Source organism: Notamacropus eugenii, chromosome 3 (assembly GCF_028372415.1).
Source record: "Notamacropus eugenii isolate mMacEug1 chromosome 3, mMacEug1.pri_v2, whole genome shotgun sequence".
NCBI lineage: Eukaryota > Metazoa > Chordata > Mammalia > Diprotodontia > Macropodidae > Notamacropus > Notamacropus eugenii.
In genome coordinates, this window is record NC_092874.1 from 467,031,908 (window position 1) to 467,059,473 (window position 27,566).

The following is a 27,566-nucleotide window of genomic DNA, read 5'->3' on the forward strand; positions in this document are numbered from 1 at the left end:
GGAGGGAGAGAGAAAATTTGGACCCCCCCCCAATTTTTAAATGTTAAATAAGTTAAAAAAATTAAGAGACGTGTCTGGTTTCATTTTCTTAAAATAAATCTAGAGCCCTTAGTTCTGAGTAATTTCCTGTCTGGCAAGGGCTATGTTTTTTCCTATTGAGATCTAGTTTTATTTAAGGCCATAGGATGACAGAGCTGAAGATGGAATGGACCTTAAGAGACCATTTATTCTAACTCTCTAATTTTACAGTTGAGGAAACGGAGGCCCAGGGAAGTGAGGTAAATTGCCCAAGGTTACACAGGAGCCTGGATCCTCTGACTCCAGAGTCAATATTCTTCCCATTGTCCCAAAATCCTTTTAAAAACACATTTTTATTGATCTTTTGTTTTTCTATCTCCCACATTTTCTATCCCACCTCCAATCTGCCTCCCAGAGAGCACAAATGACAGGGAGAAAACAGCAAAATTAACCAAGACCCCAAGACCCCACCCCAAGCCTGATGTTATATGCAGTGTCCCTCACCCATAGTTCCCCATCTCTGCACATAACAGAGTTTTTAACCAACATGTTCCAAGATGTCTCCTCAGTTTACCTTGCAATGAGCAGCACTGGTCTTAACTCAAACCAGTTGCTAAGAAGACATTCTCCTCTTGATCAACTTTCCCCCTGCAGTTTCCTATCACGGTCCTTTATGTGGAGCAGGGAAACGACAAATGGCAAAAGGAGTGAAAGTGACCTTGGGAGCATCAACGACTTGTTTTTGTGGCTAATGTTGGCTTCTGGGCCTTGTAATAACAAAGGCAAGCCCTTGTGCTGTCTACAGAGATTATGGATCATCCACATTAGAAGCTGGGCTCCCAAGACAGGGATGGTAAAAGAAAAATGCCATTGTGGCATTGTTGTCTTTTTTTTAATCCTACTGATTTCTACTCCAAGTTTTATATTTTCTTTAATGTTTCCCTCCTTGCTTACATCACAGAGCCTGACCATGCGTTTATCTGTATTCCTTTACTTGTATTCATGCTATATCCCCTGGTAGAACGTAAGCTCCTTGTGGGCAGGGATTATTTCATAGGATCATAGATGTAAAGCTAGGTAAAGAGACCTTGGAGATCTCCTTATCTAATCCCATCATTGTCCAGATGAGGAAAAAGGTCAAGAGGTGCCCAGGATTACACAAGTGACAAGATTTGAACAGGTCCTCTAACTGCAGGGCAACTGAGTGGCACGGTGGTCCAGAGAGTGCTGGGTTTGGAGACAGAAAGATTCGTCTTACTGAGTTCAAATCTGGCCTCAGACACCTACTAGTTGGGTGACCTTGGGCAAGTCATTTCACCGTTTGCCTCAGATCCTATTCTATAAAATGAGCTGGACAAGGAAATAGCAAATCATTCCAATAGCTTAGCCAAGAAAACCCCAAATGGGGTCACAAAGAGTCAGACATAACTAAAATGACTGAACAACCACCTCTGACTTCAATACAGAACTTTATATGCTGCCCCATGATGCCTTTCTGTTTCAGTTTTGGTCTTTGTATCTCTCTAGAACCCAGTATAATGTCAGGCACACACTAGATGCTAATAATGTTTTTCAAGTTGAATTGAATGTGGTTTCCGTAGAGTTTTTGTTAGAGTTCAGAGCCTCAGCCAAATTCCACTTGAAGAACTTCCTAAAATCAACAGCAGGGCCATCTGTCAGCCCCTCAACTAAGTTCTTTAAGGTTGTACGTTAGTTTTCATGTAAAAAATAAGTCTTTTATTCTGAGACACGCACCAGATAGTGATCTGTGTATATATCTTATTGGAAAAATAGCAGTGTTGGGAAATAGTGTAACATGGAGGCCAGAGTACAAAATTTGATGGAGTGAGTCCACGTGACCCTAGGAAAGTCATTTAATCACTGCCTGCCTCAGTTGCCTCATCTGTAAAATGGGGATAATAATCGCACCTCCCTCTTAAGGTTGTTATGAGGACCAAGTGAGATAATATTTGTAAAGCAGTTCACAAACTGTAAGGTCCTATCTAAATGCTCGTTATTATTGCTAGATAACTTTATAAAGAATTTGAAATGAGAAGTTATGGAAATAAGCTAGCTTCTAAAGCAATTCTACTTAATTTTTAAATTTCTAATTCTAAGCTTGTTAAATGTCAAGAAAATATTAGATGTGCTTTGTACATGTATTTATATTTCAATAAAATTAATAAAATGTCATAACCACTTTTTGGATTCTCCTTCAAAGCTTATTTGGGTTCCTTGTCCTTTCCTCCTTCATTTTTTTCTCCTACACTTTCATACAGTTCTTATTCTTCCGATTAGGCATTTTTCACTACAAGGTTACTCTCAACAGAGAACTAACGTTTTCTCTAATAATACAACACTTTGCACTAAGGTTCATAAAGTGCTTTACAAATATTATCTCATCCAGTCTTCCTTGCAAAAATCCTAAGAAGTAGGTGCTATTTTATCCCCATTTTACAGATGAGGAAACTGAGACAGACAAGAGGTTAAACTCAGTAAATGTCTGAGGCAGGATTTGAACTCACTGTTTCCATGTCCATTACTCTATCCACTGCACCACTAAGATGCTATGGGGTTTATTTCTATGCCAAAGTGAAAAGGAGAAGACTATGCAACCACTCTTGAACGTAAGGTTGTACTTTTCCCCTAAGACTTGCCTCCTTCAAAACTAAGGGAGAAAAGTGACGCAAGTGGAAAATGATATTCTCTCTAAGATTCTTATTGTGGGCTAATAGACTGGTTCCTGACCCTTTTAAAGAGATCCAATCTTTATTTATTTACTTATTTAACTTCTAAGATTTTTATGGGATCCTTATTGTTTTTCTCTCAGTATCCAACTCTTCATGATTTCATTTTGGGTTTTTCTTGGCAAAGATACTGGAGTGGTTTGCCATTTCCTTCTCCAGCTCATTTTACAGATGAGGAAACTGAAGCAAACAGGGTTAAGTGATTTGCCCAGGGTCACACAGCTAGTGAGTGTCTGAGGCTGGATTTGAACTCATGAAGGTGAGTCTTCCTGATTCCAAAGCCAGTGTTCTATCCCTTGTGTGTACCATTCATATCCATTGATTGAGAAAATATGGGACAAAAAGCTCTGACTACTGCCACTTCTATTAGCAATAACAGCTGATTTATTAACTCTTTACAGTTTGCAGTTTTACACACATCTTGGTTGAGCCTCAAGCCAACTTATGAGGTAGGTGTTAAAACTAGGACTATGACTGTTTTACAGATGAGGAATCAGAGGTTCAGAGAAAGTGTGACTTGCTCAAGGTCTTGAAAGAGCTAGTATATGTCTGAAGCAAGACTCAAACCCAAGTCTTCCTGACTCCAAGACCAGCACTCTAGCCATAACGCCAAATTCAGAAACATTTTTCAATCAATGGAAATTTACTTTTACCTTTATTTTGTGAATCACAGCCATTGACCTCTATCCACTGCATCACTACGGAAATGCCATTTATTGTTACCTTTGAACCATGCCTATATCACTTGGAAACCTTTAGAGTACTATATATAAAGATGGGTTTATATTATCATCGAAAATTAGTAACACAAGTCCACGAAGCATATTATTTACTCAGTCTAGAGAAGACATTTGCTTCTTTGTTGTGCTAAGCCATTAAATGTGGATTTGTAGAACTTTTGGAAGAATGCCTTAGTTCCCCAGGGGACCACAGCTCACACATTGGGCACCCCTACTATCATTTGTTAATATTATAAACCAGGAGAGAAAAAATTAGCTAAAAGCTTACAGAGAAGAAACATAAAATGTATAAACCTGTCTCTGGAACAACGGGGCATTTTGTAGCTCACAAGTCCCCTCTCACAAAGGCACAGAGTGTCTGATTTCTGGAATAACATTGATCAAGGTCCTAGTGACCTAAATAGTCAAGCTCATTAAAAAAAAAGCCATTTTGTGCCCTGTCAGGAGATATAACTCAGCAGCCTGGTTCCTGACTATGCAGATTTTTAAAAAACTTGTTTTTCTTCCTTTAATGTCATTTTTAAAGGGCCTGCATCCTTAGAAAATTGCTTATTTTATCCCTTTCTATCCCTATCCCATCTTAGCTCTCTTTAAAAACAGAAACCTACGCAGAAAAATGCAGCTAGGTGGTACAGTGGATAGAGTACTGGGCTTTGAATCTGTGAGACTCATCTTCACAATTTCAAATCTAATCTCAGATACTTACTAGCTGTGTGACCATGGGCAAGTCACTTAACCCTGTTTGCCTCAGTTTCCTCATCTGTAAAATGAGCTGGAGAAGGAAATGGTAAACCACTACATTATTTCTGCCAAGAAAACTGAAAGATAGGTCACCAAGAGCAGAAATGACTGAAACAACTTTTAAAAATCGAGAACTGTTAACATCTTGCTATATACTCCATATTCTGCTCCTTCAACTCAGTAAAAATCAGCTCTCCATTTCTTTCATTTGCCATGAAAGACTGAACAGTCTTACATACTCAGAAACCTTCAGTATCAGCCTTGCCCACCAATGTCTTAAAGAAAATGGGTTGGACAAATTTCAAGGATGCTCAGAACCATGGACAGATGCTCTGAGAGCAGCACCAGAACAAGTTCCATGAAATGCTTCCTTCCAAATACTTTGGTATTTGTAGTCTCAGCATTTAGCACCGGCACATATGGGAAAGGGGCAAAAGGAGGAAAGAGATTAGACTCGTGATTTCATTGGTATATGGAATTCCTGGATGAAGAAATCTCTCCTAACAATGCAGGGTGGCATCTTCTCTGCAACATAACTTTAGAGTTGCCTAGAACTCTGAAAGGATAACTGACTTGCACATAGTAGGCACTTATTAAGTGCCTGATGATGGATGATGGATTGGAAAGCCCCCAACTTCTTCTACAGAAAGGTAGGTAGAAAAGCATCTCCACTTCCTTCAGAGAAGTTTATCATTTAATAATCACACTTTCAACATATGAGAACACATAATGAGCAAATTCTCCAAAATGCCTCTATCTTGAAATGAGACTGACCCAACTAAGTAAGTGAGGTTGTCAGATATACCAATGGGTATCATGAGCCACTAACTGAATACCAGGAGGGGTTTTCCACCAAAGACATACTCAGACTGGTGATTCCTGTGGACACAAATCAAGTAATAGTGGTACTGGGTAAGACTTTTGAGAGTCCCTTGGACAACAAGGAGATCAAATCAGTAAGTACTTAAAGCAATTGATTCAGGCTACGCACTGGAAGGATGAATACTGTAGCTGAAACTTAAATACTTTGGCCAAATAATAAGAAGACATGACTCATTGGAAAAGACCCTGATGCTGGGAAAGATTGAAGGCAAAAGGAGAAGGGATGGGAGAAGAAGAAATGGATAGATAGTATTATGGAAACAATGAACATGAGCTTAGACGGATTTTGGGAGATAGTGGAAGATAGAAGGACCTGGCATGGATAGGGTCCATTGGGTCACAAAGAGGTGGACATGACTGGACAAATGAACAGCAACAAAGTGTAGGCGCTATACTAAGAGCTGAAAAAAAATAAAGGCAAACAACAGTCCCTGCTCTCAAGAAACTCAGTCTAATGAGGGAAACAAATGAAAATGGATACAAACAAATAAAATCCAGGCAGGATAAATTGGAGGGTAATCTCAAAGGGAAGGCCCTAAGATTAAGGAGGGCTGACAAAGGCTTCTATGGACTTTAGCTGAGAATCAAAAGAACAGGAAAGCCAGGAGGCAGAGATGAGGAGGGGAAAGTGTTCCAGGCATGGGGCACAAGAGAAAATGCCCAGAAGTGGGAGATGGAGTATCTGCCTGAGAAATAGTAAAGTGACCAGCATTGTTGGGTTACAGAGACAGAGGACATAGATGGGAAGGTGTAAGAAGGATGGAAAGGTAAGAAGGTCATGCAGAGGATTTTATATTTTATCCTGGAGACACTGAGGTTTATTGACTGGGGGGGGGGGGGGGCTAAGGAGAGAGAGAAAAAGAGAGAGGGGGAGAAAGAGAGAGAGAGAGAGAGAGACAGAGAGAGAAAGAGAGATGGAGTCAGATCCATTCTTTAGGAAGATCAATCTGATAGCTGGATGAGTGGAGAATAGACTGGAGAAGGGAGAGGCTTGTAGCAAGCAGACCAACCAACAGGCAATAGTCCCTGTGTGGAGTGCTGGGGGCCTGACACAGATAGTTGCAGTGTCAGAAGAGAGAAGGGGGAATCCATAAGATATATTACAAAAGCAAAATATATCGGATTTGGCTCCTGACTGGATATGAGAAATGTGAGAAAATGAGGAGTCAAGTGTGAGACTTAGGTTTTGAGTCTGGGTGACTGGCAGGAAGGTGGTAACCTCAACAATAATAGGAAAGTTAGGAAAAGAGGAGGGTTTGGGGTGAGGGAAGAGGATAATAAGTTCAGCTTTAGCCCTGTTGAGTTAAAAATGACAGTTCTATGTTCAGGGCATAGGGTCTTCCCATGCTGTTGCTGTCTTGGAGGATATTTTCCCTGCTCTGTTTTCCAATGGGATTAGGAGTTTTCTGCTGCCCTTACTTGATTTTCATATAAGCTTGGAAACTTAGAGTTGGCAGGGTCCTTAAACACCATCCAGGACAAGGCTTCTTAACCTGTGAGTAGAGTAACTGAATGTGAGGCTGACAAAAAATTTGGCAACAGTGAAAGGCTTCTGAACACGCAACAACCAAAAATGAATTCCCAATCAAGTGTGTAATGGATCTGAAGTGTTTCTGGCAGTGCTTGCCCATGCCTGTATCATATGACTTCCCTGCAAGCTTGGTTCCGAACACACAACATGCACACTTTGCAGTTCTCATGCCATCACACAATGCTGCCAGACACACCTTGGTTCAGATTCAAGACTATTGTCTTTAATAAATGGCAAAATTATATGTATACCAAAGAATTGTTTTAAAATAAATTTCTTTAAGATTTATTATCAGTAAATGTTTGATTTGTATACCTATTTTATATACGCAAGGTCACATAAAAATTTCTTGGGCAAAAAGGGGCCACAAGAGGAAAATGTTTAAGAAGCCCTGGTCTAATCCAACCCCTTCATTTTATAGACAAGGAAACTGAGGCCCAGAAAGGGCAGGTAGTACATAATGGCAGACTTGGGATTGGCACCCAGGTCCCAATCCACCTCTCTACGTAATGCTGCCCCTTTGGGCTCATATCCTTGGACTCACCCAAAGCAATAATCCTACCTGCTGTGATTCAAAAAGCTTGCCTGGTGCTTGACCCTTACCATAAGTACAGCTTCTCTGCTTGACTACTTTTCTGCATCACAAATGGGTAGGCCCAATGTTTCTGTGCTTACAACAACTGGTCAGCCCACCAAAGAAGATTCATCAGGGCTGCAGGAACTCTGAGAATTACCTGCTTCCTTATTGTTAGCTCCATCCCATGGTGACTCTGAGCAGGAATGAACTGACCTTAAAGGGCTTTTGTACTCAACAACCTCATGCTGGGGAACAAACAAAAGCCTCTTTCCCTGAAAAGTGTGAGGCATGTCCCCTAGGCTCAGATTCTGACTACTGTTTTGAAGCCTCGGTTTTCAAGGAGGTGGAGTTCCATCGATCTCTGCAAGCATCCCTGGTCTGAAGGGGTCATGAAAAGCTCTCCTCTTTCCCACTAACTTCTTTTCAAGGATCAGAGACTTCCATGGCACTCTAAGAATTGAACATGACATTTAAGAATTGAACATGACATTTAAATGAGAAAAAGTCAGTAAGGAAGTCAGCTGAAAGGGTCCAGATGTGATCTTCCCAGACATCCCCCATGACAGTATTTCTCAACTCCTTAATTCTCTAAAAAACCTCTCTTTAGTTGGCTAAAAAATACTGAAGGGTTGAACCAAGTGATTTTCATCATTATGCGAGTGAACAATTTCAGCACAAACCTAAAAAAATTGTTCTCTCTCTTAAATGCCACCCGGGACAGCTTGACTGGATTATTCTCCTTTGAAATGCATAATTTCAAAGGAAAAGAGCCTCACTGCTTAACCATTTTTCCTTGTAATGAAAAAGAAGTCAATTCTGGGTGCGGAGGTGGGTGGCATACAGTCAGAAATAACTCCCTAATGAAGCGCATTTATTTTATTTTATTCTTTGTTTTTAAAGAGGTCAGACTTAACCGCCAGAATTGACAATGATCTTTGTCCAACATTTCAAAAGGCAGATTGAAGTAGTGAACATATCCAACCCTTAGCATTGTACCTGGTGCACAGTAGGTGCTTAATAAATGTTGCTGATTGATTGCTTGATGAGAGCTCAACTTGGAATCAGAAAGACCTAAGTTCAAATCCCACCTCTGACCCTGGGCATTGTTCCTCAGCCTCAGTTTCCTTGTGGGTGAAATGAGATAATAATATCACCTCTAAAAGTTGTGGTGAGGTTCCAGTGAGATTATATCTGGAACGTTCTTTACAAACCTCAAAGGCTCATATAAATGTGCTAATATAATTATTAAAATCGTAGTTCTTATTATTCAAGTCTTGCTTGGACATATCCTAGTTGCTTCATTATGGGTGAATACTTCCCTTCATTTCTCGATGCTACCAGACAACTCTTTCCACTACAGGATTTCCCTGTGCTGATAAAATCACAGATCCAGGCCAAAAGGGAGATATTTTGTCTTGTAAAGAAAAGGACTTATTTCTTGCTAGAAACAAAAAGAGTATATGAATTTGGAGGTGTGGGTGGACTCCTGGGAAAAATAAAAGGTAGTTAACAACTTTGGAGAGCAGTCCTTTGAGAACCTTCAATACATTTTCCAACAATACTTTGAAAATAGAATAAATTCCAAAGAATTAATTACCCATAAGCATTTATTTATCACCTACTGAATACCAGGCACCATGCTGGATGAGCAGATTGAAGGGCAGTTCTGTGTCCCCTTTTACAATGTCAACTACAAAACTCTTACCAGTAATAGATTCTGATCAGCGCTGAGGGCCACAGGAGAAATGAAGCCACAAAGGCTAGGATGGGGATGGCCAAAGTCCCTCCAGCTATGACAAACATGTTCAGCACATGAAGATCCATCTTGTCTTTTTCAGGCTTTGTTTCACCTGTAGAGGTTAAAGAGGGAAAAAAAATCTTTAAAACCACATGTTAAGGGGAAAAAACCCAAATATGCAGAGAGGAAGAGGAAAGAACTCCCAAGTGCAGTTAGAAATCAGGCAGAAATATAAGTAACACCACTACATTTTTTCATTTTTACAAAGGAGTATTTGATGAGTTTTTGCAGGATTCCACTGTATCTTCCCTAGTCAGTTTCAGAGGCTACAACAGTCCTAAGGGGATATGGAAGAAAACAATGACTCTACTAGGTTTTGGCTCTGTGGTATATAGACTTGACAATCAGTATGGTACAAGGGAAAGGGTGCAGGACATGAAGTCAAAAGACCTGTATTACCTTAAGCAAGTCCCTTCTCTGGATCTGTTTCCTCATCTGAAAAAAATTGGGGGAGGAGGCCTTCAATAACAGTCCTGAGGAAAAGATAATAGACCATATTCTTCTCTAGGCAGCAGGAAATGGACTGAGTACAACAAGATGATACAATGCATTTTCAGGCAGTCACTGTAATATTTGTTCTAGCTTAACTGTTTTTCTCTGTACAAAGAGAAGATATGGGGGCAGAGCCAAGATGGCTGAGTAAAAGCAGGGACTCACTTGAGCTCTCCCCAAAACTTCTTCAAATACTGTAAAAAAGGACTCCAAACAAATTTTAGAATAGCAGAACCCAAAAAAGGCAGTGTGAAACAAATTTCCAGCCCAAGACAACCTGGATGGTCAACAGGAAAGGTCTGTTGTGCTGGACTGGGAGAGGAGCACAATCCAGCATGGTCCACCAAAGATTGGGACACAGCAAACCTGGAGCAGGCCACAGGGGACTGAATCACTGGCAGCTGAGGCAGTTTCCAGATCTCTCAACCCATAAACACCAAAGGCAACTTAGAAGGTCAATGGGAAAGGTCTACCAGACCTGGGTGAGAGAAAAGTGTGGTCAGGCCCCAGCCCCACAGTGACAGCTGCTGCTTCTAGAGTTCTTGGCCTATAGTGGGGGGATTGAATGGCTAATCAGAAGGGGATTGCAGGAATCTCTTTGCTGGTGCTGAGGCAGGATTCTGTTGCTTTGCCCATACTTGGATCTGGGAGGCAGTCCTGGATGGCAGTACTGAGGTGAGGAGGAGTACTGGCATAGCAGAGTTTGTGGCAGCAGTGAAGACAGAACCCTCCTCACAGGAGAAAAGAGTGATTGTCGTCACTCACAGACCAGAGTACAGGCCAGAGAGGAGTAAATACCTCTCCTTAGATCATATTACCTTGGAAGAACTGAAAAACTTATAAGTTCCCAGAAGTATCTCTGAAAATAGTTGCATAAAACCCTTGAATACCCTCTACACTGGAAACAGAGACTTGCTTTAACAAAGAGTTTAAAAGTCAAATAATAGCCTGGGAAAATAAACAAACAGCAGAAAAAAAACCCTCAAACTACAGAATCTTATTTTGGTGACAAGGAAGATCAAAACATACAATCAGAAGGAGACAACAAAGTCAACGCTCCTATCCAAAGTCTCCAAGAAAAATATGAACTGGTCTCAGGCCATGGAAGAGCTCAAAAAAGATTTTGAGAATCAGGTAAGAGAAGTAGAGGAAATATTGAGAAGAGAAATGAGAAAACCGTGAAAAATGAGTCAACAGCTTGCTAAAGGAGACCCAAAAAATATTGCAGAAAATAACACCTAAAAAAATAAACTAGACCAAATGGTAAAAGAAGTCCAAAAAACCAATGAGGAGAAGAATGCCTTAAAAAAGCAGAATCAGCCAAAAGGAAAAGGTCATCCAAAAGCTCACTGAAGAAAATAATTCCTTAAAAATTAGAATGGAGCAAATGGAAGAAAATGACTCTATGGGAAATCAATAAATTATAAAAACAAAACCAAAAAGATTAAAAAAATAGAAGACAATGTGAAGTATCTCACTGAAAAAACAATTGACCTGAAAAATAGATCCAGGAGAGATAATTTAAAAATTATTGAACTACCTGAAAGCCATGATCAAAAAAAGGGCTAGACATCTTCTTTCAAGAAATTATCAAGGAAAATTGCCCTGATATTCTAGAACTAGAGGGTAAAATAGAAATTGAAAGAATCCTCCAATCACCTCCTAAAAGAGATCTCAAAACTGCTAGCAATATTGTAGCCAAATTCCAGAGTTCCCAGGTCAAGGTGAAAATAATGCAAGCATCCAAAAAAGAAACAATTCAAGTATTGTGGAAACACAATCAGTATAACACAAGATCTAGCAGCTTCTACATTAAGGGATCAGATGGCTTAGATTATGATATTCCAGAGGTCAGGGGAGCTAGGATTAAAACCAAGAATCACCTACCTAGTAAAACTGAGTAATCAATGAGGGGGAAAAACTAACATCCAATGACATAGAGGAATTTGACATGAGAAACCAGAACTAAATAGAAAAATTGACTTTTAATATACAAGAGAATACTCAATAATATTCAAGAGAAGTATGAAAAGATAAATGAGAAAGAGAAATCATAAGGGACTTACTGAAGTTGAACTGTTTACATTTCTACATGGAAAGATGATATTTGTAACTCATGAGACTTTTCTCATTATTAGGGTAGTTGGAGGAAATATATATAAACAGAGACCATGAGGTGAGTTGAATATGAATATCTAAAAAATAAAATTAAGGGGCGAGAGAGAGGAATGTATTGGGAGAAGGAGAAAGGGAGAGGTAGAATGGGGTAAATTATCTTACATGAAAGAGGAGAGAAAAAGCTTTTATTACAGTGGAAGGATAGAATGGGGAGGTAAGAGGGAATGAGTGAAACTTACTCTTATTAGATTTGGCTTAAGGAGGTAATAATATACACACTCGGTTGGGTATGGAAATCTATCTTATTCTACAGGAAAATAGCAGTGAAAGGGATAAGGGGGGGAGTAATAGAAAAGAGGGTAAATTGGGGAGGGGAGATCAGAGGCAAACATTTTTGAGGAGGGACAGGATTAAAGGAGATAATAGAATAAAGGGGGGGCAGGATAGGATAAAAGGAAATATAGTGAGTCTTGCACAACATGGCTACTATGGAAGTATTTTGCATGGCATGTATAACTTAAATCGAATTGATTGCCCTCTCAATGACAGTGGGTGGGGAGGGAGGGATAGTATTTGGAACTCAAAGTTTTAAAAGACAAATATCAAAATTGTTTTTACATGCAACTGGGAAATAAGATACACAGACAAGGGAGTATAGAAATCTAGATTATCCTACAGAAAAATAGAAGCAGAAGGGGATAAGAAAAAGGGGAGGGGGTGATAGAAAGGAGTACAGATTGGGGGAAGAGGTAATCAGAATCCACACTGTCATGGGGGTGGGAAGAGTGGAAAGATGGGGAGAAAATTTGGAACTCAAAATCTTGTGGAAGTGAATGTTGAGAACTAAAGTAAAAAAAATTGTAAAAAAAAAAAAAAGAGAGAGAGAGAGAGAGAAAGAGAAAGAGGGTATATTGTTTGTTTTGATAGGAAGTGCAACAGTATATGTGTTTCTTTTGACAGTAGTTCCTTTATGTTTTTTTTCATTTCTGTTCCATCAGTTACTGGGGAGGAAGCCATGGTATGGTAGATAGAGAAGAGGCCTCGGTGTAATGAAGACTTGGGTTTGAATCTTATCTCTGACACAAGTTAGCTGAAGGACTCTGGGTAAATCACTTAATTGTTTAGTGCTCTTAAACAACACTCTGAAATTATGCATTACAGTGAAGGGAAGTATTTGATTCAGGTCCAGACAACTTTATTTACAAAAATTGTTTGAACCTAGCTTGATGTAGCTAGAAACTGGTTGACTTTGGAAAGGCATCAGATATTCTGCTTCAGGGAAAGTTTGAATTCCACTCCGATCCGGAGTCCCTCCTGTGCTTATATTTTGGGTTCCCCAAATTAAAAATATTTAGGCTGACATCTCAATCACCCTTCCGTTCATACTTGTGGATTGACATCTCCCTGGACCATGCCTGGAAAATGCCTTCTCCATACAACAGCTTCACTGCTGTGTGTATGTAATTCATGCAGGTCTCCTAGGAAACCCTATAGAATGTAAACCTCTCAGACACTGAGGAGGAGACCTTTTTCCTGCTTTCCTCCTCTATCAAATGACCAAATAAATTTCTTTTTAAAATAATTTCAGATTTTTGGGGTTTGTTCTTATGACTTGTTAAGTCATAAGTCTTATGAAACTTAGTCTTAGGACTTAAGAAAGTCCTAATCTGCACTGGTTAGAGGGAGTTTCCTCATCCAGGAGTTCCCTATATCATTGAAATCACGGGTCCAGTGTCTATGCTATCCTGTCGTGTGCCAGGCACTGACTGGGGCTATAAATATTCAAGCAATCAAGCACTATTTATTAATCATTTACTACGTACCAGGCACTTTGCTAGGTGCTGGGGATACAATGGTGGAACGTAAAAGGTTGGGGCAGGAGGAGCACTATCACCTGGGGGTGGTCAGGAGAGCTTCATGTGGAAGGGATTTCCATTTTATCATCACATCTGTTGCCTTTGGATTTTCTTTTCATAGGTAACACTCATCTTTTCCTTCTCCTACCCTCTAAAGCAGGGGGTCCACCACAGAGCCCCAAAGTATCCTTGGATAGGTTTCAGGGGGGTTGTGAACTTGGATGAGGAAAAGTAGCTTCTTTATTTTCACTAATCTGTAACTGAAATTTATTTTAAAAACATGTTTATATTGAACATTTGAAATAGTTGCATATTTCAAAAATATTGACTATTTTTATATTATTGAAATTTCAATGATTTTAAAAGATGATTCTGGAAAGGGGTCCCTAGGCTTCACCAGACTGTAGAGGGGAGGCATGACGTACAAAAAAGAAAAGACTGTCCCTACCGCCCTGGCTTCAAAGTCTGGCTCAGACACTATTTCCCCATTATGATCCTCTGCTCCAGGTGGAATCTTTCCTGACTTGGGATATCATGTGACATTTTATCTTGTTACCCTCTGACGAAAGTACCTTTTTGTATTGGTCACATATTGAACATCTTATAATTAGTTATGTCTGTTTAGAGAGAGAGTAATATGGAATTTAGAACAGTGGGCTTAGAGTCATAAATTTTTGATTCTAATTCTGTCAGACAACAAGGTAGTATAATGTCTAGAGTGCAAGGCCTTAAATGGGTTCAAATGTTGCCCCAGACACTAATTAGCTGTGTGACCCTGGACGTGTCATTTAACCTCTGTCTGCCTCACTTTTCCCAACTGTAAAACAGGGATAACAATAGCTCCTACATCTCGAGGTTGTATTAAATGATACAATGTTTGTAGGGTGCTTAACACGTAGTAGGTGTTACATAAATGTTTTTCCTCTTCCCTCTATGATACTTACTGAGTGAGCTGAGTCGATTTATTTTGTTTAAGTATAACTTTCTTAAGTTACAAAAGAGGACTCTAACAGGGAAGGGAAGGGTGTTCTACTGGAATAAGAAGAATGTTCAGTCTTGGGGAGTGACAAAATATCAATAAAGCGTGTTTTATCACACCAATCCTCTCTTAAGAGCCTGAGATCTTGAGAGGTGCTAAGGTGCTAAGCATAAATGGTGTTTGCCATGCTTTTTGTACAAGAAAACAATCACTGGCAAGAGAATGAGGACAATCCATCTTGTGCCAACCATACCAGCCAGGCTTAGGACAGCTAACTAGTATGGCTCAGCTTCAACACACTCTTAGTGATTTATAGAAAGGTTACAAATTGAGTCTTGTTGGGTATGCCATAGACGGGGATGGGCGATGTGATGAAGAGACTATCTGGAAGACCATCCTGCTGGATGACCCTGGGCACCTATTTCAGCCTCAGTTTGTTCATCTGTAAAATGATGAAGTTGAACTCAACAACCTCTAAGGTCCCTTAGAGGCCATCCAGCTCAGCCCTCTCATTGTACTGATGAGGAAGTGATTTACCTAGCACAGCAAGGCCAGCTGTCTTCCCACACAGTACTCCATTTACATACTAGCTGTGTCGCCTAAGGCGAGTCACTATTGGGCTGCCCATCTGTTAAATGGGGATAATAACACCATCTACCTTGTGGGGTTGCTGCAAGGATGGAATAAAATAATAACGTACATACTTTGCAAATGGAAAAGCTTTGCGTAAATGTCAGCTATTATTGTTTTCTTTTAGAGACAGATTTTTCTGTCTTCTACCTTCACATCATCTACATATCTACCTCATTCTTCCCTCCTAAGAAGGCCAGCCCTCCTAAGAAAGAATTTTAAAAAGAAGAGAAAAAAATCCAGCAAAACCAATCAACATAATGAAAAAAGCTATTACTGTCCAGCTAGATTATGGGAATAATGAGGTGCTTACTAGTTGAAAAACAACACTGGCTTTGGACTCAGAGAACCTGAGTTGAACTCCAGCTTTTTTTGATTAGTGCATGTGTAACCTTGGGCAAGGGACAGCTAGGTGGTGCAGTGGATAGTGTGCCAAGCCTGGAGTCAGAACTCATTTTCCTGAGTTCAAATCCTGCCTCAGACCCTGGGCAAGTCACTTAACCCTGCTTGCCTCAGTTTCCTCATGTGTAAAATGAGCTGGAAAAGGAATGACCAACCACACCAGTATCTTTGCCAAGAAGACCCCAAATGGGGTTATGAAGAGTCAGACACAATGAAACAATAAGAATAAACCAAACTTTGGGCAAGTCCCCCGGATTTCTCTGGGCCTCAGTTTGCTCATCTATAAAATGAGAGTGTTGGACTTCAAGACCTCCCGAGTCCTTTTCAGTTCCGCATCTAGGATCCTTTGATTCTAATTTTACTTCATCAGAACATCATTTAACATTACACTACCCAGGCAACTGAATATCAGGCTTTTAATAGTCAAAATAATGTCGTCTTGGACTTTTTTTTTGCTGAAATATAATGTTTTGCTTCATGTAGGTGAGCTGGCTGCTTCCACTGTCTTCAGGCTGCTGGGTGCCCCGATGGTCGCCCCAACAATGCTGCCAAGCCCTGGGCTCCTTCCTTACTTTCACTTTTTGTGGCAGAGGGCTGGGGGAGAAAGCTCTTGCCAGCGCAGTAAACAGGCATGTTCCTCAGAGAGCTCCAAAGTCCTTTCCAACCAGTAAAACTCAGCTGAGCTTCCAGGAGGACCCAAGACTTGGATTCTAGGCCCTTCGCAGCATTCTTGAGGAGACAAGAGTCAAACCTATTTTGTTGTTTCCTGACAAAAGTCCAGTCCAGCTCAGCTCCAGACGGGAACAGACAAGCTAACTCTCCTTAGAGCAAGAGAAGACCAAAAAGCCCAGGATGTGGGAGGCCATTGAGGAATGGGGTCATGGGAAATAAAGCTTACCTCAAAGTGGAAGAAAACAGCTTCCTCTTGAAGGTTCTATCCCAAGTCACTACCAGGGTCATTGTGGAGCCTTTGCCCAGACTTGCCAGGAGAGTTAGATTATTACTCAATACAGAGAGTTGCCCAGATCTACCCTCAAGGATGATCATTGAGGTCCTTGTACTTTGGCTGGCTCCATGTTGGAGCACTTGTCCATTCCCTTGGTCACAACCAAGGGGTCTTGTTGTCACATCTTCCCTCCCTGGCTCAGCAATCACATAATGCTTTATTGCTTTGGCACTCTTTATTCCAGAATTCCATTTTTCCTTTGTGATAGAAGTATTGGTGGTGGCAGGAGCAGCATCCAGGGGGAAGGAGAGAGCCAGTGCTCTAACTACTGAGCCACCTAGAAGCCCCAGAAGGAGACTTAAAAACCATCTAATTCAACCCATTCATTTTATAAATGAGGGAACTGAGGCAAAGAGGTGAAACGACTTGCCCATGATCATATATTTAGTGACTACATGCACCAAGATTCGAATGCAGGTCCTTTGACTCTGAATTGATCAATCTGGCTATTGTATCAGGCTGCCTCGCAAGGGACGAGTTTTGAAAGGGGGAAGAAGATGGTAGACCAGAAGATAAATGATGATGAGGAGCTCAAAAATCAAGAAAGGTAGAATAGAAAAAAAAAACCCAAAAAGAAAACGAATGTCTCTAGCTATAAAATAGAAAGTGAGAGATTGGAAAAAGCCAGGCATTATCTGTCCTCCATGGCCTTGGTGGATTCATTATGACATTAGCATAGATTCACTTGACCCTGATACCCTGATAAAGTATCATCTTCTCCCTTTTCAAGTTTATCTCATATTATTCCTTGTCCAACGGGCCTGCTAGCTGATCTCTGATCTTGATATCCCATCTCCTGCCTCTAGACCTTTGAACAGACATTTCCCCATACCTGGAATGCTCTCCCTCCTTACCTTAGAATCCCTTCAAAGCACAGGTCCTATGACAATTCCTAGTGGGAGCCTTTCTTTTTCTGCGCAGGGCTGCCTCTCTCTTGCAATCACTTCAGCTAATGTTCTATTTACTTAATTGTGTATAGATTGTATCCCTCCACCTTCTCTCAACTCATCTCCTTGAAGGCAGGGACTATTTTTTATTTTGGACTTGTATCCTCAGCACCTAGCATAGAAGTAGCTGCTTGATCAATATTTATTTAATTAAAGTGAAAAGTCTTAGGGGGAGAAAATGGTTACTACTTTTTAGGTATTTTACAGGAAGTCATGTGGAAAAAGGATGGGACTTATTCCATCTGATCCGAAAGGGCAAAACCTGGAGCAATGGGTAGAACCAAACAATAAGTGTTTATTTTCCTTTGTTCCCCCTCCCCCAAACTCCTCCAGTATCATTGAGTCATTCCTATCTCCCACTCTGTATATCCTGAAGTTATGAAATCTCATCATCTCTGCCTCCACAACATCTCTCAAATATGTCCTCTTCAAACCCGATGATGAAGGCCATTACCATCCCTATGATCTACAGAATCAGCTTCCTAATTGGTCTCCCTGTTTCTCAAGTTTGTCCCCACTCCCATTCAGCCTTTGCTCCACTGCCCTACTGATTTTCCTAAAGTGCAGGTCTGTCCACATCACTTCCCAACTGAAGTAATTTCCTCTCATGGCTAGGATCAACTATGAAATCCTCTATTTGGCTTTTAAAGCTTCCTATCTTATTACATATCTCTACCTTTCATGTACTTTGACCCCACCATAATGATCTACTTTCAGTTCCTCATGCAGGACATTTCATGATCTCCCATCACCAGACCTTTGTGGTTCTCTGTGCCTGGAACATACTCCCTTCTCTCTTCCTCTTAGGATCCCTAACTAAGAGTTTTCCCCAAGACTCTCCTGACTTGGCACTTGACAATATGCCTTTTGCAGATAAAAGATTCAAAAACAAAGACCATTAAAATTGTTTCTACTTGCATGCTATCCTTCCACAAGTCGTTGACACTGTTAATACTCTACAGGTATTCTGAGTGGTTTGTTAATAAAGAAGTTAGTGTTGATACTTGGGAGTTTAACCCATCAGAGCAGCAAAAATGATAAAATGTGGTAGTAGGTGATGTTGGAGGCTGTGGAAAGGCAGGCACAATAATAAAGTGCTGGTGGAATTTTGAAGTGGGAGTATTCCTTTGTGGGAATTTTGAAGTGGAAGTAATTTGGGATTACTCAAGAAAAGTCCCTAAAATGCTAATGTTCTTGGGCTACTCACTGCAGGGTACATATCAGGATGAGGTCAAAGATAGAAAGAATGGACCTTTGTAAGAAATCGGGCAAAGTGTGTATAGCAGCCTCTTTTGTATTCACAAATAAATTGGGAAAAGATGGGTGTCATTGATTGGGAAGTAGTTGAATCAACCAGGGTACACAAAAAATTCTGAATATGAGGAATTCAGAGAAACATGAGAAGATTTCCATGGACTAATGCAGAGCCAAGTACACAGAACCAAGAAAACAGCAGAAAAAAATATTAGACTGATGGAAGTGCCTAAAAGGCAGCTAAACTCTAATTAACTGGAATGATGACCAATCAAAACCTGTAGAATAAGTAAGGAAACACATAACGGAAGTTAAATATAATGTGAAAAGAGCAGCAGCTCTGGTCTAAGTACCTAGGTTCAAATCCTGTCTCAGATCCTTACATTTGTATGACCTTGGTTGAATAAGTCCCTTAATTTCCCTAGGCCTCACTTTCCTCATTCGGAAAATTAGACTAGATGGCCTAAGAAGTACAGAGTCTGTGTTGAGCGCCCTCTTGTTAGAAGGTTGAGAAATACAAGTCATAATAAAAATAAAGACATATAACAATAATGCTATATAAGGCTATATAAGGCTAGTTAGTAGCTACATAATGCTTTAAGATTTGCAGTGTTTTACATGTGTTACCTCATTCAATCCTGATAACAACCCTGAGATGTAAGTGTTATTATTGCCCTCATTTTCCAGGTGAGGAAACTGAGGCTATGAGGGGTTAAGTGACTGGTCCAGGGCCGCACAACCATCACATTATCTGAAGCAAGATCCGACTCAGTTCTTCCTGACTCCTGAGCCACCTAGGTGTTTCACAACAAGATAGAACGCTGGCAGCATTCAATCACTGCTACGAGTCAGTCAATCTATTTGTCAGTTTCTCTTTTCTGTTTTTCAAGAAGAGGCCATGGTGTTTATCAGGAAATGATCATAAGGTAAAAACAGAAGACAAACACATCACAGAACTTGTAAGTCAGACTTGTTTCTTTCTTCTCTACATTTTCAACCCCAAACACGAACAAATGGGTCTTTTGATCTGCAGGACCTCACAAGGCCAGCCAAGTCGAAGAGTTTCACCCTTTTGGCACTTTATTGTAGGCAAAAACAATACACAAAGCCAGGTAGGAGATGTCACGTCTTATAGTTCTGGATGGTCCCCTCACAGTTTCCTGTTTACAAATTCTGACTCACACTAGATTACGAGTTTCTTGAAATTTCTTGTCTTCTTCTAATATCTCCTACTGTAAGTAGCTTAATGCTGAGCCCACAGGCACCACTCCACTCAAGAAATGTTCCTCCTCATCTCACATATTGCCAAAGCTTCCTGTTTGTATATTTACAACATCATCTTGCATCTGATGCCTTCTCTCCACCCATCAAGCTCCCCAGTCCTCATCACCTCTCACCTACATTCTTGTTAATTGTTCTTTAATTGCTGTCCTAGCCTCAAGCCTCAACCTACTTCAGTCCTTCTTACACACAGCTACCAAAGTAATTCGATCAAAGATCTGACCATATAACTTCCTACTCAACCATCTCAAGCTGAAACCCTCCTACAGCCTGTGGCATCAAATGCAAACTGGTTATTCCTTCACAAACTGGTGCCAATCTCTCTCTGCAACCTCTTTGTTCCTCACATTCTTTCCTTGAGCCCAAACGGCCTTTCTTTCTGTTTGTCTCCGTGCTTCCCTCCTGATCATTCCCCTTGCCTGGAATAAATGCTAAATACTAAGAGACTGACTGACTGGATGCACCTCAGAGATTATCTCTTCCTTTAAGATGCAGCTGAGCACCATTTTCTCTGAGAGCCCCGTGGTTAGTCTCCTCCATACTTTACTGCCTTGTATTGAACTCCTCTGTAGAGATGTGTATTTAGAAACTTTCTATTTAGGCTGTACGTATCTGTGCATGCACTTCTTGTAGCCACCATTAGAATATAAACTCCTGGAGAGCAGGGATTGCTCCCTTGTTTCTCGGAGCTTAGCTCAGAGGAAGGCACGCAGAAGGTGCTAAATAAACATTTGTTCGTTGAATGACTAGTGGCGGTGGAATGTACTGAACCGTGGTCTGTATGAATGCCATAACGTAGGAAGAGGTGGGCGAAAAATCCACCTGGAATCCATTTGATAAATACATCCAACGGCGAAGCTTCTAAAAGCCTCGGAATAGTATTTTTCTGAGCGTTGGTATACCACCTGCCCTCAGCATTTGGCAAGGGCTTAATTCAGTACTGGTACCCAGTACTGCATTCGATGACCAGAAAAATCCTTCGGTCAATTCGCAGTGAAGCATACTCAAAATAAACTCCCTGGTGCTGAAGACAGACATCCTGGGTTCAAATTCTGTTAAGCCCTTCACTTCTCGGACCCTGATCAGTTTCCTCAAGTGTGAAATGAGGGAACTAAATCTAAAATTCTGGGATTCTACGAACGGTCTGCGCGACCTTGGACAAATTACCTCCTACTTTCTCTGAGCCTCAGTTTCCTAATCTGTAAAATGAGCAGGTTGGACTAAATGACCTCTAGGGTTCCTTCTTCCGGGTCTAAATCTTAGGCGCAGGTGCCGCCGGGGATGGGCTCCAGGCTGCCTTTGCCTTGGCCTCGGTCCTCCTGCCTGCTTCAGTGCCAAGCTCCACTCTCGGCAGCCCGACCACAGTAGCAGGTACTAAGGAAGACCGCCGAGTGGGGTGACCCGCGGGGATACACAGGAGTTGCGGGTGCCAAAGAGCAAGGAGAAGAGGTAGAGGCGGGGACAGGGGGTGAGAGGGAGACAGCTTTCAAAAGCCCAAGGCTGAAGGCCTCCCTCCAGCAGCATCCTTGAGTTCGGATGAGCTGAGCAGCCAAGTTCAAGCGATGCCACGGCGCGGGCCGGGCATGGACTGGCCAGGATTCCCCCATCCGCACCCCGCAGGGCCTCGATCCGTGGGATGAAGAGGGACACCCCGGTTGAATAGCAGCAGCCCTGGCATCCGTCAGGACAGGAGGCGAATAGGAGAGGGGACCCCCCCCCCCCACTCCAGTCCCCTACCCCCGCGGGGGCAGGGGGCATCTCCTGCGCCGCCCCCACCTCTCTCTAGGTGCAAGGCCAAGGGCTCCCCTCTCCCTCCCAGCCGGGCCCCCGCTCACCTCCTGCCTGCCGGCTCTGCCCGTCTCCCGAGGGTCGCCCCCGATTGCCGCACTCCCCCTACGCCGGCCTCCCTGGGTGGCTCTCTCGCTCGCAGCACTGCTAGCACCTTAAAGGCGCGGCGGAGGCCGGTAAATTCCGTCGGCCGACAGAAAGTGGGTGGCCACCCTCCCTGCCTGGACCCCTCCCCCCGGCTCAGCCTCCGCCCCCGGCTCCGCCCCGGGCTCTGCCCTGCTCTGCCCGCCTCAGATCTTTGCCCCTGGCACCCGGGCCTGGGCAGGTGGGGAGAAAGGGCGGCCAGAGAACGAGAGCGAGGGCCGCCGCTCTGGGCCTCAGTGTCCCCACCTGCAAGCTAGCAAAGGGCAGGTCATGCAGAATGAAAGAAGGGAAGCGGGTACCTTTCTGGCTGGGTTCGGGAAGAACTCTTGACCCGAACAGGGGCAGAGACGATCGCTGAGAATAAAATGGACAAATGATTACCTAAAGTCGGGCCAGGGTGGGGTGGGGCAGACTGGCAGAAACAAAATTAATTCATTTAAAATTATAACGGAAAATGTTAAATGGGAAGAGAAGCTAGAAAATATTAAAAGCTTTCGAAGACACAAAATCAAATTAGAAAGGAAAGGGTTATCTGGGGAACTCTTGAACCGCTTTTGCAAAGACAAAATCAAATTATAACCGAGGGTTTGAATGGGGGAAACCTGGGAAAAGAACTCTTTTACATAAACAAATTTACATCACAAAGAAAAGGGTTAAGAGTAGGGGGAATCTTGAAAAGCTTTTGCATAATAAACAAACTCAAATTTAGGAGTGTTAAATGGAAAACTTTCTATGTACCAAGTTTCTCTGGCACAGAGTCGACAACCGTACATATCGAGAACTGATTCAAATGTATGAGAACAAAACCCATCCTTAACCGATGTGAACAGGAAAACTGCAGAAAGTGAAAGTCCTTATCAATAATCATATGAAAAAGTGCTCAGGTCCCACTAGTAAAAAGAGAAAGAAGGGAAAAAAAAGAACATCAGTGAGGTATTTTTAGAATACACTGAAGGAAATTCAGAGAATGTAGGAGACAAGCTGGACAACTTTGGAACAAACATGGTGAATTTTTTACATACTTAAAAAAAGAAAAACAAGCTGTTTGTAACAGATTTGCAGTTTCCTATTTAATCCTCTTATGTTCTTTAGGTATAAAAATGTTTGTATTTGTCAGGAATTATCAAAAATCTAGGAATATTTAAATGAAGGATTTGGACTGGGTATCCTCTGACCTTCCTGCTCTTATCTGTAAATCCCTTCAGCCTGAAGTCTGGTTTCCTATGATTCTCTATGACCACCTGGGTCATTTTTGTTCTCCAACTGTGTTTAAACCAGGCCTTACTTGAGGCCTTTGTACCATAACTCTTTCTAATGAAAAGCTCTTGAATTTCATCTGATAGACTTTCAGGCCAAGGCTTCAGGATGTCTTAGGTTTTCTTATCTTTCCTCTCAGGGTATAGGGATAAGAGATCAGAGAATGTGTTTTCTTTATTTTAGGGTCATAGGCCATGGGACCCAGGAAACACAGGATCCTAAATTTCAATGGTAAACTTAAAGTCAGTTACAGGAAAACGTGGCCTTTTCTTTGGTCTGCAATTCTTGCAGTTCTTTTCAGCCGCCAATAGATGGAGGCCATCTGCTGCTCTGTCATGGATCCCTTTCAACATCCAGAGTTGTCCCCATTTCCTGCACACTCATTTCCTGCAGTTCCCCTCAGGCACCAGCAGGTGGAAATCATCCCTTTTCCCAGGGGACCAGCTTTCCTCCAGAATCTTCCCCTTCTATCAGTAACCCAGTCTTTTCTTTTATTGGAGTTGATACCTGGACCAAAATCCTAAGATCTTCCAAGGGTCTCCAGAACCTACAACACATTACACCTTATAAATAGGTCTCTATCCTCAGTTTCACGTGGCTTATGGTGACTTATTACAGTTGGATATCCTCTTATGAAGGAAGTTAGATGATATAGTGACTCGAGTGTTGGACAAAGAGTAAAGATAATATGAGTCCAAATCCTGCCTCAAATGCTTACTAGCTGCTGGTTTTCTAGCACTGTTCAGTGCCCGGCACATAATGGGCACTTAACAGATGTTTATTGATTGATTGCTAACTTGTGTGATCCTTGGCAAATCACTTAACTTGTTTCAGCTTCAGTTTCTTCATCTGTAAAATGGACATACTATTTTCTTCACTGAGTTGTTGTGGGGCTCAGATGACATAATATGTGCAAAGTGTTTTGCAAAATTTAAAGTATTATATTAACGTTAGCCATCATCATCATCCTCTTCTCTCCTTCCCAAGCTTGTCACCCACCATAACATTTCCCAGAGTCATAGAGACTCCAGAGATTGCCTTAGCCTCCCTATAGCAATCTCAGACTTCACTAATGCTTCACTGGGGTATCTGGGTGGAGTTCTCTAAATAACCTAGATCTGTTGCTGGAAACGTTTTGGGGGGGAAGGAGGAGCCATGCATTCCTCTGTCACAACACCATGCTGAGGAAAGGAAAGACTGGCTGTCCCTGCTACGCAGGGTTTTACAGTGAACACTTATCTTGGAGGCCAGGTGGGTCTACAACTGTTTAGTAAGTACTAGGTGTACTAGTTCTACATACTCATTCAGTACGTCTGGAGCATTATCCACTCAGCCAAACCAAAATGAACCAATCCCCTATCCACAATCCTTTGTACTGGTTCCACTTCTCCCCTGACAGGGAGGCCACAATTAGTCCTGTTTTTGCAAAGAAAGACATGAAGTGAAAAGAACTGAAAAAACTTTCCCAAGGTCATGAGCCAGGAGTGGGGCACCAAGTCCTCTTATGAATACTTCAGTGAGTCTGTGAGCTCATGAGTATGGCTATTTCCTCCAATTATGAAAATCAGGACGCATCCACCTGCCTATCCCATGTGACCCAGACAGATGGATATAGATGATAGATAGATAGATAATTACAGATGATAGGAAGGAGGAAGAGAGAGACAGAGAGAGAGAGCAGATCAAGCATTTATTAAGTGCTTACCATGTGTTAGGTACTGTGCTAAGCCTTACAAGTAAAAAGACAGTGCCTACCCCCAAGAAACTTACATTTTAAAGGGGGAAAATAATATATACAGGGGAGCTGGAAAGAGGGGGAAGGTATAGGGATGGCTGGAAGAAGAGACTAGGTAGGGGCAAGATAAGACCAAAGCTCACCTAGCAGCTAGACATCTCAGGAACAGAGTCCAAAGTTTTCTTAGAGAGGACATAGGGATTATAGCCAGATTGAAGGGAGCATGGTGTAGAGGGTCCTGGTCCACTCACGTGCTAGGGGCTTTCCCTGTTTTCTTGGGACCTCTTAAGGATACCAATGGACCCCATGGACTGGCCGCAAGTTATCCTTCACTCTTACCATGTTACTGATCCATCCTTTTTTTACATTTGTGTTTATATTCCTTAAAGCATAGGACTGATCACTCCCTTACTCAATAAACTCCACTGGCTCCCTATTACCTCCAAAGACAAATACAAACTGTCTTTGGCATTTATGAATCTTTACAACCCCATCCCATCTAACTTTTCCAGTCTTCTTAGACATTAATCCCCTTCATCAAGGCTAAACGGTCCTTCGAAGTCTTCCTCATTCACAACGTTCCTTCTGCTGTCTCCACACCTTTTCACTGGCTTTCCCACACCTGGAATGCTTCTCCTCTCCCCTCCCTCCCACCTCCCCAATGTCTAAGCTTCCTTCAAGTCTGGGCTCCAGTGCTACCTTCTACACTGAAGTCTCCCCTGATTCCCCTTTGCTGTGCTTTCCTCCAAATTGCCTTGTATTTGCCTGGTACATCTTGTCTATAGACATGGGTGTGTACACAATGTCTCTCTTGATAGAGGGAGAGTTCATTGAAGCAATGGACTGCTTTACCTTAGCCTCACCTTAGCCGCAGCTCCAGAGCCCAGCTAGTGGTTGGCACATAAAAGGTGCTTGTGATTGATTGTTACAAACAGGTATGATTTGGGAGAGGACCTGCTACTGAGCCACTGCTATTGGTCAGAATAAGGATGGGAGCCATATTGCCAAGAGCATTGGGACCAGATGGAGATCTGAGAGTATCTCAGGCTGCATTCAAGACTTAGAATTCATTACTTAAAAAAGGGCTTACAAGCACCGCCTTCGAGTATTTGAAGGATCATCATGTGACATAATGATTAGACTTGTTCTGTTTGACCCCAGAGGGGAGATCCAGGAGCAAAGGGTAGAAGCTGCAAAGAGGAAGATCTAGACTTGATGTTAGGAAGAAACCTCCTTAAGTTCAACATGTCCTAATGTAGAATAAGCTGCCTGGGGAAGTAGTGAGTTCCCTGTCTCTAGAGGTCTTTAAAAAAAGGTTGAATAACCACTTGACTGTGTGCTATACAGGAGATTCATTCTTAATCTGATATGGATCAGAGTAAGTAGCCAGTGAGATCCCATTTCAGCTTCTATATGCTTATCATTGTGCTAAGTGCTTCGTAAATATTTTCTCATTTGATCCTCACAACAACCCTGGGAGACGGATTCTAAAACTGAGGCAGACAGAGGTGAAGTGACGGGTCCAGGGTCACACAGCTAGTATTTGTGGCTGGATTTGAACTCAGGTCTTCCTGACTCCAGATCCAGCATTCTATCCCCTGTGCATCTAGCAGGATAAAAGACTAGGAGCCTGGGCTTCTGGACTGTTATTTATCTGTTTATATGTTATCTATCTGTCTATATCTATATAGCTACATCTATATCTAAATATCTATCTATCTAGCTATGCACAGATGTTATCTACAACCCATTTAACTGGCCCAGGTGGCAATTCTATTTAGTTTATCATATGTGAGCTATGATGGGTAAAGATACGCAATACATATAAGCCTGAGGTCAAATTTTACTCAGCATGCTTGGGCAACAGTAGCGTCATCTTTTCAGGGAGATCAAAGCCTTGCAGAGTCATCCATTCACTCATTCAACAAATATGCAAAGACTCCTCTGAGGATTCTTGGTGGTGTGAAGGTGATCCTGACTTCTCAGACTTTTCAAACAGAACACAAGCTCTTGGGCTGACCTTGTGCTCGAAGGACTAGACCCTCACTGGCCAGTGCCCAGCTGTGTTTATTATTATTATTAACTGAACATTCACAACAAAAACTAGCAAGCAAATAGCAAGGTAAAATAACAAGGCAAATCCCTCAAAGGAAATTGTTTGCATTTTCATTAGACAGAAAAATATTATATTATAACACACATTTGAACAAAATAAAGAATATATTTGCTTAGCTCCCCTTTCAAATCTGTCGATGTACTTATCTCTCTTGTCTTTGCTTTTGTCTAGTACAGTTGTATTCAGTGTGTAAGCTGTTATTTTGTTGATCTCATGTTTCACCACTTCATGTGTTTTCCCATATGTCAATTTCACTCTTTGTGTTTTTGATTTTATAGGACTATAATATTCCATTATATATGTAAAAATACATGCACTATATTGATATTTATCTATATATACATACACATGCACATGTATGTATATAATGGTTTGGACAGTGTGACTTCCCCATGAGGAAATTTCTTTCTACGGGTAGACATAAATACCTGCGACAGTCTTAGATATTTACCCTGCCCATTGGAAAGTTAAGGAATGGCCAGGGGTCACAGTAGCCAGGATATGTCAGGAAGAGAAACTGATCCACA

At 41.7% G+C, this 27,566-nt stretch overlaps 1 protein-coding gene across 2 annotated transcripts in view; it reads right to left on the reverse strand.

The window, feature by feature from the left end:
• Positions 1-21,955, reverse strand: part of ABHD6 (abhydrolase domain containing 6, acylglycerol lipase) — a 39,692-nt gene extending 17,737 nt beyond the window's left edge. Inside the window, exons 1-2 of one of the 2 annotated variants that reach the window (XM_072598828.1) lie at positions 21,835-21,955; positions 8,942-9,086 (exon numbers count right to left, since the gene is read on the reverse strand). In XM_072598828.1, coding sequence (XP_072454929.1) covers positions 8,942-9,060 — 119 coding nt within the window. In that variant the 5' untranslated portion in view covers positions 9,061-9,086; positions 21,835-21,955. Of the gene's footprint in view, positions 1-8,941; positions 9,087-9,433; positions 9,465-21,834 lie in introns of those variants that run through there. The other variant, XM_072598829.1, reaches the window with a different exon arrangement.
• Positions 21,956-27,566: the final 5,611 nt, after the last annotated feature.